General features: G+C 42.4%; 1 protein-coding gene across 1 annotated transcript in view; it reads left to right on the top strand.

Annotated features, from left to right (window-relative positions):
- Nucleotides 1-12,095, top strand: part of Col25a1 (collagen type XXV alpha 1 chain) — a 375,262-nt gene that overhangs the window by 171,416 nt on the left and 191,751 nt on the right. The window contains 1 exon segment of the mRNA XM_038310855.1: nucleotides 10,070-10,114. Within this exon segment, the coding sequence (XP_038166783.1) occupies nucleotides 10,070-10,114 (45 nt within the window).

A 12,095-nucleotide genomic window follows, 5' to 3' on the forward strand; every position in this document is an offset into this window, starting at 1 on the left:
AAAAATATTTTTGCCATTTTTTTTCTCTAAAACTCAAAGACTTGTACTATGTTTGAACTGAAAGATTCCTAATCTAAGCTGGTATGGTAGGGGGTGAGGGGCTCTCTTCTCATTGATTGCTTGTGCTCAAAAGGTGTGGACATTTGAAAAACACACATTCTAAACATGGTTACTAGAGTGAATAGGGTGAAAGAGGTGTTTTTTTTTGTTTCTTTTTTGTTTTTTTGTTTTTGTTTTTGACAAGGTCTTACTATGTAGCCCAGGCTATCACGAAACTCCCTTGGTGGACCAGCTGGTCTCATATGCAAAGAGATCCACCTGCTTTTGCCTTCTGGGTGCTGGGATTAAAGGTGTACAGAATCACACCTGGGCCCCCAAACTTTTTTTTACCATTAGTGTTTTGTTTTGTCTTTTGTTGTTTTTCCCCCCATAGGGTAGTCTCATGTGACCTTGTACTTTAAGTGGTAGGAGGAAGACCAAGAGCTCAGATGCCCAGAGCCCTGTTGGGGTTGGGAGTTTGGTATCTCTGGGTTTCTATGTGACAGGCCATGTTTACGTGCAGGGGAATCCTGAGAAGATCTCACAAGCACTGTGTAGGAATAAAAGTGACACCGTCTGAGAGCTTCCAAGTGACACAATGGAATCAGATCCAGTTTTGAAATCATCCTTTCATAGACACAGATTCGCAGACCGTCAGTGACCAAGTGCTGTCACACTTCCCTTGACTCCCGGGCTCAGAGATAAATGGGGTGGGCGCTTGGTCCTCGAGTGTGTGAGAACAGTAGTTGGAGACAGACTTGTAAATAAGTATACAGTATGGTGTTACAGGAACTCCACTGATTGTGGGAATGGGGGCGGTGCTATTCTGAATTTTTACCAAGTGGTATATTATAGGCACTAGTAGATCATAGATATCATACTTCAGACAGGCTGAGGGTTGGGAGTTTCAGAGATGCTCTGATGGGCTAAGCACTCCTTTTAGTGCTTGTTTTGTGTAGAGATCCAGCAGCTCCAGGAAAGTGGCAAGGGTGGTCATTATATGGGGGCGGGGACTGGGTGATAGTGTATTCTCAAACTGCCTAGCAACCAGTGCTTTGGGGCTGACTTTGTGACAGACAGCTCTGGGTTTGGTCTTCATTTACTCCATTTTTTAAAAAGTGAGTGTTCAGGGGCCAGGGAGAGTGTTCAGCAGCAAAGTGCTGCTGCGTAAGCATGAGGTTTAGAATCTGTCAAGAAGAGCTGCGTGTGGCGGTGTGCTCCATAATGCCAGAGCTGGAAGGCAGAGACAGGTGGCATTGGTGGCACTCAATATTCTAGTGTAGTTGATGAACTCTAGGCAAATGAGAAGCCAACCATTTCTCCAAAAACAAGGCAGATGCCTCTTGAGAAGTGACATTAACGTTGACCTTTGGTCTCCACACTTACATTCATGTGTACCTATACACATGTGTGCATATGCACACACCACAAAGAGAGAGACAGAGACAGAGATGGAGAGACAGAGAGAGACATCCAGGCATTTCTATCACCGCAGTTCTAGCTTGCTGCTTATTTTAACTTCACTGAGTAAGTTTCTGCAGCTGTCGCTGGGGCTAACATCAGATGATCTGTGTGTCACCCTCGGGCAGGTGGAACACGCAAAGAAGACTTTGATAGTATTCCGCTCAGCTCCAGGCTCTGGATTTACATGACTGACAGCGCACGCGGGTTCAGCACTACACCCAACACTACAAAGGGTGGCTATGTACTGCTTTTAATCCGATCAAATCACATTTTGTCATTGATTGTTGCTATGAAATAATAATAATAAAAAGATCCTGGCAAACGGCGACTCCTTCTAATCAGACATTTTAAAGAACGCCTTGTCAATCATAGTTCAATATCTACTCCTGGTGGCCAAATCGGAGAGTCTTTATATGAAGACAGAAGTTGTTTAATAGTTATCTGGACCTGGTTTCTTCTAATTAGTGTTCAGTGCTTGATTGTTTTACCTAATAGGAGAGTTGGGATGGAATTAATGGAGTTTATTCTTATATGTGAACAGACATTGAGAAAGCATGTAAGGACATTATCAGCTGTTTGGTATTATTGGGTCACGGCAGCAATATTTCATAGCACTATAAACACAACAAAATGCATGTAGAAGACAGTTGTTTACATTGTCCTAGAACACGAAGTTACCCCGTCCGGTTATAACTTCTGACCAAAGGCCAACTGTTACTCATTACAACTTGTGACACTACTGACTCCAAGCATCCTTACTTCCTCAGAGCCTCCCATTTCTCCAAGAGGGAGCGGAGTGTGTCCTAAGATCAAACAACTGGGCTTCATGGTTGCGTATACCCAGGGGGAATGATTAGGGCTCCAGAGGGATTTGTGTGCCTGCAATCATAGCCTGAGCACTTCCCCTCCTCAATCCCTTTGGAATTTCTCAGCTGCAGCCATCAGTCCAAGGGGTTAGCCGAGCCCACGGGAAGCGCAGGATAATTGCTTCTGTTCATCCCCACACCCTACTTCCGGCCACAGTCCTGAAAAATCTTTAACAGCATTGTGAGCCCTGACTGGCTTTCTAACTACTGCTCTCTGCTTCACCACCTTTACCTGTTCCTTCCTCAGGCCCTGACAATCACTGTTATGCCTGTAGAATGAAACACTTGCCCCTTGGCCAGAAGGTCAGCAAACTGAACTGGCATTTGTGTGGGTTACTACTCTTAAACAACCACACTTGCTATCTGCCACTCTAGACAAGTGTGCTTGTTTACTGGAAATGGACTTTGTTCATTCAAGAAGCGTGATGTTTGCAGGTACCACAGAGTTCTGGACAGTCCTTCCATCTTGCAGAATACAGGCATACAATTCTGTAAATCTCAACAGCAGCAAGGTACATGGAGTCTGGTTTTCTAGGATGCTGCTGCTTTCTTATTTCAAAGATGGCTCAAATTGATATTTCTAGTGGAAATTCTGAATCAAGGTACCATGTGTCGGTGGAAATACCTGAAAAGATTTCATGGATTACAATTAGTCACGAGGAAGAGATATGGAATCTCAGTTGACCTGGTCTCAGTTTTAGGATTTGTTGTTATATACTGGCTAAAATATTCATACCACTCAGTGGCTAGAAATTCATAACCATATTCATGAAACTGACCTTCAGTTTCTCTATATGCCAAATATATATAAAAAAATAGTGTTCTCTGAACAGATGCATTTTTTACTCTAAAGGCTGGTGCCTCTTGTCTTACAAAAAGCTCCATGCTCTGCAGGGAATTTTTTTTTTTTTTTTTTTTTTTTTTTTTTTTTTTGGTTTTTCGAGACAGGGTTTCTCTGTAGCTTTGGAGCCTGTCCTGGAACTAGCTCTCTCTGCAGGGAATTTAATTGGTATTAACATACCAGTGTTCTCTTACTGCTTCCAAGACTGACACCTGATGTTTGTGTAGATAACAGGGAAGTCTTGTTGGACTTACTGGTGTGTACACGCAGTATCAACATTTTATTTTAATGTTACAAGGCTCTTATTTGGAGACAGCCTGTTGCTGTTTGCCTTTGCTGATTCCCCCCCCCCCCATCTAAACCTACCATTTTGACTCATTTTGACTAATATTACCTTCAGTACCTTCATTGCATCCCCCCTTTCTTGTATCATCACATGCCTCAGCTTCTGTGGAAGACTCATAACTCTCCTTGCTGTCCTGTTGGTTTTTGTACCACGTGACTTTCTTGAGGACATCATCCAGGTAGCCAATATTTAGTTCCTTCCTGTAACTTCCCAGAGAATTTTCTAATAGCTTCAAGTTGAAGGGTTCAGGAACCTCTGCCTTTCCAGCACTCATCCAGCCCGATTGCAAATCTAAGTCCTCTGTCGGTGACTACGTGGTTAGCGGCAGTGCTCAGGGCTGGGTGGGTTTGTTTCTTACTCCAGGCTGTCTCATCCCTTTACACACTGTTTCTGGGTCAAGTGAAGAGGTCTCCTCTCTCCTGTGCTGCTTCTCCTCTGTCCTGTGGGTGACTATGGTATGACATCGCCATTTGCATCATGATGCTGTTAGGTACAAGCTAATGTTATTCTTTCAGTCTTCCTAGGAACAAACCAAACATTCGCGTGCAGTGCTAATGGCATGAGCCGCTCACAGTTTGATTTCAAATACTTTAACAGTTCAAGACTTGCTTTTGATATGCCCACGTTTATTTTAGCATAATATATTCAGAGAACAGTAACTTCCAGTCAGATGTCTAGAGGATTTATTATATTCATAGTAATCCTTTCTCATGCTAGTATTAACAACCAACTTCAAAGCGTACCAGCAGAACTTAACTGTTCCATATTAATGATTGTAGAATGAGGTGTCTGTTCGTGGGAGATGACTGAACCTGATTAGGTCATGATATTCACAAATATGCATGTGGATGGGATATAGGCCATGTCAAAATGGATTAAGTTCCCAATCTCTTCATTTTTGTTAACACTCAAACAGGGATCAAGATAAAAGTATATGTGAAAATGTATTCTATTGAACTTTATTTACATAAGAACTTTATGTAAGAAACTTACTTTATGCGTATTTCCTAATCATCTCAATTATGGTGGTTTCTTTTATGTTTTAAAAGATCCCTAATGAACCTGTTTAACACTCTAGTTGTCGGTGTGAGCCTGAGAGAGTGAGGCCAAAGGCTCGTGCAATAGCCAACTTTATTCAGAGCATCAGACAATGAATTAAGAAGAGTCCCCTGAGTAAAGTATATAATCACAAGGACAAGCTGTGTGTGGGGAAAAACATGATTTTCCATAGAGGCACATGAGTAGCAGCAGCTGAGGTAAGCTCACTCCTATCTGCTACACCTGGGATGGAGCCTGAAAGCACATTCCAAGAACAGTTCTGTGTTTTGAAGGAGCTGATGTCACAAGACTCTTGTTTTCTTGGAGTTTCCTCACGAGTACTTAGAATGCTCACAGGACTCCATCCTTGGACACCTACCTATTGCTAAATTTAAAAACCAGGAGAGAGAGAGAGAGGGAGGGAGGGAGAGAGAGACAGAAAGAAAGTGTGTGTGTGTGTGTGTGTGAGAGAGAGAGAGAGAGAGAGAGAGAGAGAGAGAGAGAGAGAGAGAGAGAGAGAGCTCAGACACCATCACATTCGCTTCTGTATTTATTGTAATAACATTTTCCTTACAGGTTTTTTTTTCTCTGATGTCACAGGGCATCATAGTACAAAGGCCTAGTTACCCTGCTCCATTTTCCGGATTGTCTTATGCTAATCACGTTGTAAAACAAAAGAACTCAACTTACTATCTCCCTCCATTGTGCTTCTGGTTCATTCTTTCTGTTTGTGAACCCTTTAAAACCTTTGTCAGCTACCAGAGAGTCCACTAGAAATGTAAGCTAAAGAGCTTGTCTAATTCCTCTTCCTGGAGCTTGGTAACGAACCCTTAAAAAAAAAAAAAAAAAAACGGCTGTTAATAGACTTGTGACCACCCTTGTTAGGTGGTACGTATCTACAAAGACGCCCGCCTGCTTCCTGCTCCTCTGCCACGAAGTCTTGCAGCTTTCTCCCCTGTGGCTAGAAACTCAAAGAAAAAAGCTGTCATGATAAATCCCCTGTAGGATCATGGAGCAAAGCACTCTAGTAGCTTAATAATGAAACATGTTACTGTGGGGACAGAATGATAGAAATAATAACTGCATTCCATAAGGCCCCATTCCAGTCAGCAAGCTGCTGTCTTTCTACTGGATGCTCCATATTTATTATCTGAAGATCGAAACACCCATCATTTACTGGAATTCCATATCTGGATGGAAAAATCTATATGGAAGCCTTAGAAGTTTGCTTGCACTTGGCTTAGGAATCTCTTTCTTTCATTTGCATAGTCATTTTTAGTATGTTCTTCTGAGTCTCCAGGTGTCGTGCGTGCGTGCGTGCGTGCATGTGTGTGTGTGTGTGTTCCTAGCTATACAATCTATAAATGCCAGTTGATTCTGGGTCAACATGAAATGCTTTGATTAACCTGAGGTTAGATCGCAGTGGCTGGTTGGAAGTCTAGGAGGTTGGAACCATTGACCTCCATCTAGGAGAGAAACTGATCAGAAATGGAAGTCCTCTCGTAGGAAAGCTGTGAGAACTACACTTGCCTCAGTCATGACAGGTCCCCTGCATTTATTTATAATAATAAATAATATACATAATAATTACATATTATATAACATATTATATTACATATATTAAAATGATGACTATTATATCCCTGCTTTATTTAAAAATGGCTAGGTAAAGCAAGAGTCATACTTCTGATAGTTTTTTAAAAAAACATAAAAATTCCCTTTGCCAGAAAAGAATCATTGCTGTTTAAGAACTCACCTAATAAGTATGTTCTGGAATAACTGTTCCATTTTCTTCCAGACCAACAACTTTTAAAATGGTTTGGATGCTCCTCCAAGAATGTATCGTATTTTACATGTAAAGGGTAACCATGCCTTTGACCTCTCAGCTGACTTTATGTGGTCTGTTGTTAATGAATCTACAATTATTTACCACTCGAGGGTTCTTTCCTCTCTCTTAACACCTTCTGTGGGTCGCATTTGTTTGAGAAGGCAGAGATCAGACCCAGGATTTTTTGCATGTAGGGCAAGCACTCTGCCACCAAACTATACTCCCACGCATTAAACAAAACAAAGCAAATAACTGTCTTCAGTGAACATAATTTACATTTTAGGTTTTAGAAGTTTTATGTGGAATCATCAAATTTTTCCTATAAAAATTTGAAAATAACACTTTTTTAAAAAATTCACAAAATTAAACATTGGCTTTTTAAATTTTATTTTAAAAAGTTCTCTAAGCACTTTGAGAGAACAACTTTTCTAACCGTAAAGGACCATTTTACACTGTAAATGTTCACAACTTATTAAAAACATATGACCTACTTAGGGCATAAAAATAGAAGCTTTGCGGCATCATGTTGGTTGTTTATGGCTAAAGTACAGCCAGTTGCTGTGGATTATACTCTAATCCTAGCATTTAGGAGGCTGAGGCAAGAGGACAGGCATTTGTGGCCAGCCTGGGCTAAATAGCATGCACCTTCCAAGTCAATCTATATAGCCAGGCACTATCTCAAATGAAAATCAAGCAAAACTACCCTAAAATACAGTGAGCAATTGTACTGACAGATTATTGATTTATATATTTTTATTAGTCTAATAATGTATAAGACTAGAGTCCTGGTGGGACAAAATCCAGGGAAGTGAATACATGAGTAATAAAAGAACTGTTTATTTAAAATGTTTACTTGCTATGAAGTAAGCTAGCAAGTACCAAATAGACCAGGGGTCATATTCTCTAAATACAAAACAAGCAGCTCTGGGCCAATTGCTAGCAATGACATTTGACTGCTCACACATGGTGACAGGGGCAGAGAATAAACCTTAATAGCCAACCTCCAAAATACAAGGAAGGATAGTGGTGAAGTGAAGCATCCTGGGACATTTCTGCGGGTGGTTGTGTCGAGCCTCTCAGTCTGTAGAGTGCGGGTGTAACAATGAGCAGCAACAGGACAAGTCGCAGTACTGAGTGTGGAGTGAAGGACACACAGTGAAGATGGTATTGGCTGTAGGGGTACTTGTACAGAGAACATACCAAAATTTGGATCTTTCTAATTTCGCTTTTGCCGGTAAACTTTTGACTCCAAACAGTTACAACCCAGCTAGGCAACCAGGGTGCTCTGACTGTCAAGCACAGTATGGAACCGTTTGAGTTGAGTACAAGCTTCTGAGTATGTTGACACAAAGACATTTTATGATCGGAGAGGGCGTGCATTTTAGCCAGGCCTTTGCTGTATAAACCTCTTGATTCTATTTGTGGAACAACAAGCTTTGGGCCACCTTGAAGGAATTCTAGGCATCAAGTAAGTGAGCAAGTTAGGAGGCCTGTGGGGGAAGATTCTGAAATTGATCTGCGTGTGCTTATAACATTAATCCAAACATCTGAAGGAAAGCCTGGTTTAGGCTGATGAAGATGAAGAAGGTGGTTCAAGAAGGATGACCTGCCATCACCTCTGTGGACAGGCAGGTGCTTCCCTACCAACAGCTGCAGCTGTTAGAGTGCTAGTCCAGGGATGAGCACCCTAGTGTGCCCGGAGGAGCACCCCAGAGTGCCTGAAGGAACACCCCAGTGTGTCTGGAGGAGCACCCCAGAGTGCCTGGAGGAGCATCCCAGAGTGCCTGGAGGAGCATTCCAGAATGCCTAGAGGAGCATCCCAGAGTGCCTGGAGGAGCACCCCAGCATGTCTGGAGGGGCCTCTCAGAGTGCCTGGAAGAGCACCCCAGTGTGCCCGGAGGAGCATCCCAGAGTGTCTGGAGGATCATCCCAGAGTGCCTGGAGGAGCACCCCAGCGTGCCCAGAGGAGCATCCCAGAGTGCCTGGAGGAGCACCCCAGAGTGCCTGGAGGAGTATCCCAGAGTGCCCGGAGGAGCATCCAGCATGCCTGGAGGAGCATCCCAGTGTGCACTGATGTCTCCTCCAGGCCTCCCTACTCCCACATGATAGTGGCAGGAGTTCTTCTGCATCTGAGAGCTACTGCTTACTTGCTTCCTCTCTGACCAGTGCTCAGTCCCCAGTTCTCTCCTTTGCTTTGACAGCTCCATTTTTTTCTGTCTGCAGAAGTTTAAATAAGAGAATCGTTTACGGGCTGTTTGCCCACAGACATTGATCAGGGTGTTTTTGTGTGTTTTCTCTAACAAACTTCGAGAATTCTCATGCTCCTGGAGACCACACTTCTAAGATGTACTTGTTCATAAGAGGTAAAAGTTTTTATGAAATACAAATAAATCCATGTATAAAAGTCTTCTGAGAGCACCCAGATATTTTTTAAGCTCCATTTTGATACACGGATAGGAAAGGAAAAGAATAAACAGATGCAAGAAATAGGGGTCCGAATAGGCAAGCTTGGTGATATACCCTGCTATCAACACAAATGGATATACTCTGTGCGAGGCTAGAGAAGCTGGGTGGCCCACTAGTGTGTCCACCACTCATGGTAGCGTCTGATTGGATGATAACTCAGACCCATGATGACAGTCGCCGTGTCTCTGGAACTTTCTGGGGTTTAGAAGCCATGAGCCCTACTCAGCAGTTCATTTTTTTTTTTTTGGCAGCAGGCAGTACTCTGTTTTCCTTGGCTTTTTCTCCCAGCAAGTATTATAAGCCCTCTGTCCTCACTGTGGGCTGATTACTCTCTTCTGTTCACTTGAGCCATAATTCAGTTTGAGCTATTTTTACCCCAGGACATGCAGATAGAAGTAATATAATTGAGAACACTGTCTTCAAGTGCAATTGGCTAGAATTCGATGCACTAAGTCTGATATAGACTGACTTGGTTGTCCTTATAGGCAACTCACTGAAATAAAAGGGTTAAGGATGTTTTCGTTTATTTGTTGTTTGTTTTTCTACTTTTTGAATTGCATCACCATTAAGGCTAACTGTTCGTTAGGAGATAATGATTTTGTCTCTATAGAAAAATCAAACTTAAAAGTAACCACTTACATACACACAATGCACTTAGTGGGGTCATTAACGTATTCAGGTGATATCAAGGAATTCCATCACATTCACATTTAACAGAAATATCTTTCAAATATATTCCTTTTGGTGTATGTGTTTAATTAATTGTTATCCAGTAGTTTCAGAAGAATCTTGTTGAACCCGACTGAAGATAAACAATAGTTATTTAGATTTGGTCCTTATAATTTGAGACCTTCAGAAAAATGACACCTCAACTCCTTGCGTTAGCAAATCTTTTCTGTATTGATGGTATGTAAATGGGATGAGTAGAAATTCTGACTTCGTAGTGTTTTCTGGTAGATGATTGTCTAGTCCAGCGGAGGGGATGAAATAGAGCTTAGCTTTGCTGGAAAAAGTATTGACCTTCACAAGCCCTGAGTCCCTTTCCTAAATCTGGTGGTGCAAAGCAGGGAGTGGAGACAGAGAAACTATGTAGCAGCCATTATACAACCAGTAAAAAAAAAAAAAAAAAACAAACAAACAAAACCATGGAACTATACTACAAATAATCTGTTATATTTCAGGTCCTCCAGGGAAACGAGGGAAGAGAGGCCGAAGAGGAGAGTCTGGTAAGTGATGGCCTCACGTTACTAAAGTTTTGGTGTAGTAGATATGGTTTTTCCCCTTAATGGTACCATTCCCCTGTTGGAAGGTGTGCATATGTTTGGCACTTCTTTTTTTTTTTTTGGTTTTTCGAGACAGGGTTTCCCTGTAGTTTCTAGAGCCTGTCCTGGAACTAGCTCTTGTAGACTAGGCTGGCCTCAAACTCAGAGATCCGCCTGCCTCTGCCTCCCGAGTGCTGGGATTAAAGGCGTGCGCCACCACCGCCCGGCTGGCACTTCTAGTCTAGATTTTGAATTTAAGAATAGACCCTAATATCAACAAACTCTAGGAAGGAAGTATTGACAAACTGCTGTCCATCATGTCTTCTAACTGCAGACTCTCCCACCCCTGTTTTAACTTGCTTGGCCATCAAAGTCAACCCACCTGGCCTGTGTTTCTTGTTGGAGTTCTCACCCACACATGATATGGCCACATTGCCATGTGTCCTCTCTCTGGGTGACCAGCCAAGGGGTATTTATCTGTCTTAGCACTTTAAGGAGGACACCCTGGAAAGCTCCATTATTTTATCCAGCGGGCATAGTATGTCATACTGCTCCACCATATCTTACAGACTCTAGGGTGTGGGTGTCTGCTGCTGTAGCCTAGAGTCAGCTACGGTGGTTAGAGCAGTATCCTTAGTCTGTCTAGGGTTTCCGTGACGTCATTGCGGAAATGGGGCAGTTGACTGAGATGGCCATGGCTATTAACAACCGTTTCTCCTGACTCTCACTTCAGTAGCTTGTGCTTTCAGGAAAATTCCTATAGGTAAAGTAAAATAGAAAAGGCCAAATTAAGATATTTCTGAAATCAAGATATAGCAATGAGGGAGGTCAGTTACTGCTCTTACTCTAAGAAGTCTAAGATTTCAGACGGGTCAATAGCCATGAGCTATTTCTCATGAGGACATCAGTCCTTCCTTTCACGGTGACTCCATGACTCTGAGGTGGGATTCTCTACTCTCTGGTGTTAGTTTTTATCAATATTTAAGACAATCACTGGCCAGGTGTTGGAATAGTGGAGCCGCCGCTGTCAGGAAGACCAGGCAGTGGGCTGAATCTGGGATGGTCCATTTCCCCTCTCCCTTTCAGAAAAGATGATAACATGAAAGGGACTCTGAAAATTCATCAGCTGGAGAGGGTGGCTGCTGGTTCCCGAGTATTCTCAAAAGCTGGCCTTAGGCCACCCTGAATCTAAATGGCTGGGCAGAATTCGTAATAGAGCTCTTTAAAAATTAAATGTTAAGGTTAGCACATAGAGCAATGGGTCATTTTTGCATATTCATACATATGTGTTATGACAGTTTGTTCGCATTGTCTGACTCCACCAATCTCTGCCCCACCTCATGCTTCCCACACTCCCACTGGTCCCCTTTCTCCACCCTCCCCAAGTAGTCTTGAAGAAATGATAAAGCAATCACCAAAGTAATCTTCTTCAAAAGATTGAGGTGGAAGATGAAAATTGTGTACTTGTGCAAAGTTCTATAGACAAGCTAAAAATCACCTTCCAAATGCCTAGTCACTGAGAGTTGGCGTTTAGAGCATATGGTGCGTGAAATACAGAAATGCTCTCAGTTTTTGCCTGGGCTCTGGTTTAAAGAAACCTACAGAGACTCTAGGCCTGGGCTTTTGTGTATTGCGGGAAGCATTGAAGAAAGGATGCTCTTCAAGGAAAGCCTTTGGCTGATGTTAGGCTTTGCTGATTTGACTGTGTTTATCAAGCTCAGGTCTCTGGAATAGCCTTCAAACGCAGTCAAGATTCTCCTGGCTCATATTTTACTTAGACTCACATGTATTATGTAGTTTTATTTCAAATTCACAGGTCTCTCAGATGCACATTAGTAGGCTTTGGAGAACCTGACAGTTTGTCCAAATTCTATGCACAATTTGTGTTTGGGCATAAATTTATTTTTCTGTCATCTCCAAGTCTGGGATGTAAAGAAAACATCTA

Source organism: Arvicola amphibius, chromosome 14, assembly GCF_903992535.2.
Source record: "Arvicola amphibius chromosome 14, mArvAmp1.2, whole genome shotgun sequence".
NCBI lineage: Eukaryota > Metazoa > Chordata > Mammalia > Rodentia > Cricetidae > Arvicola > Arvicola amphibius.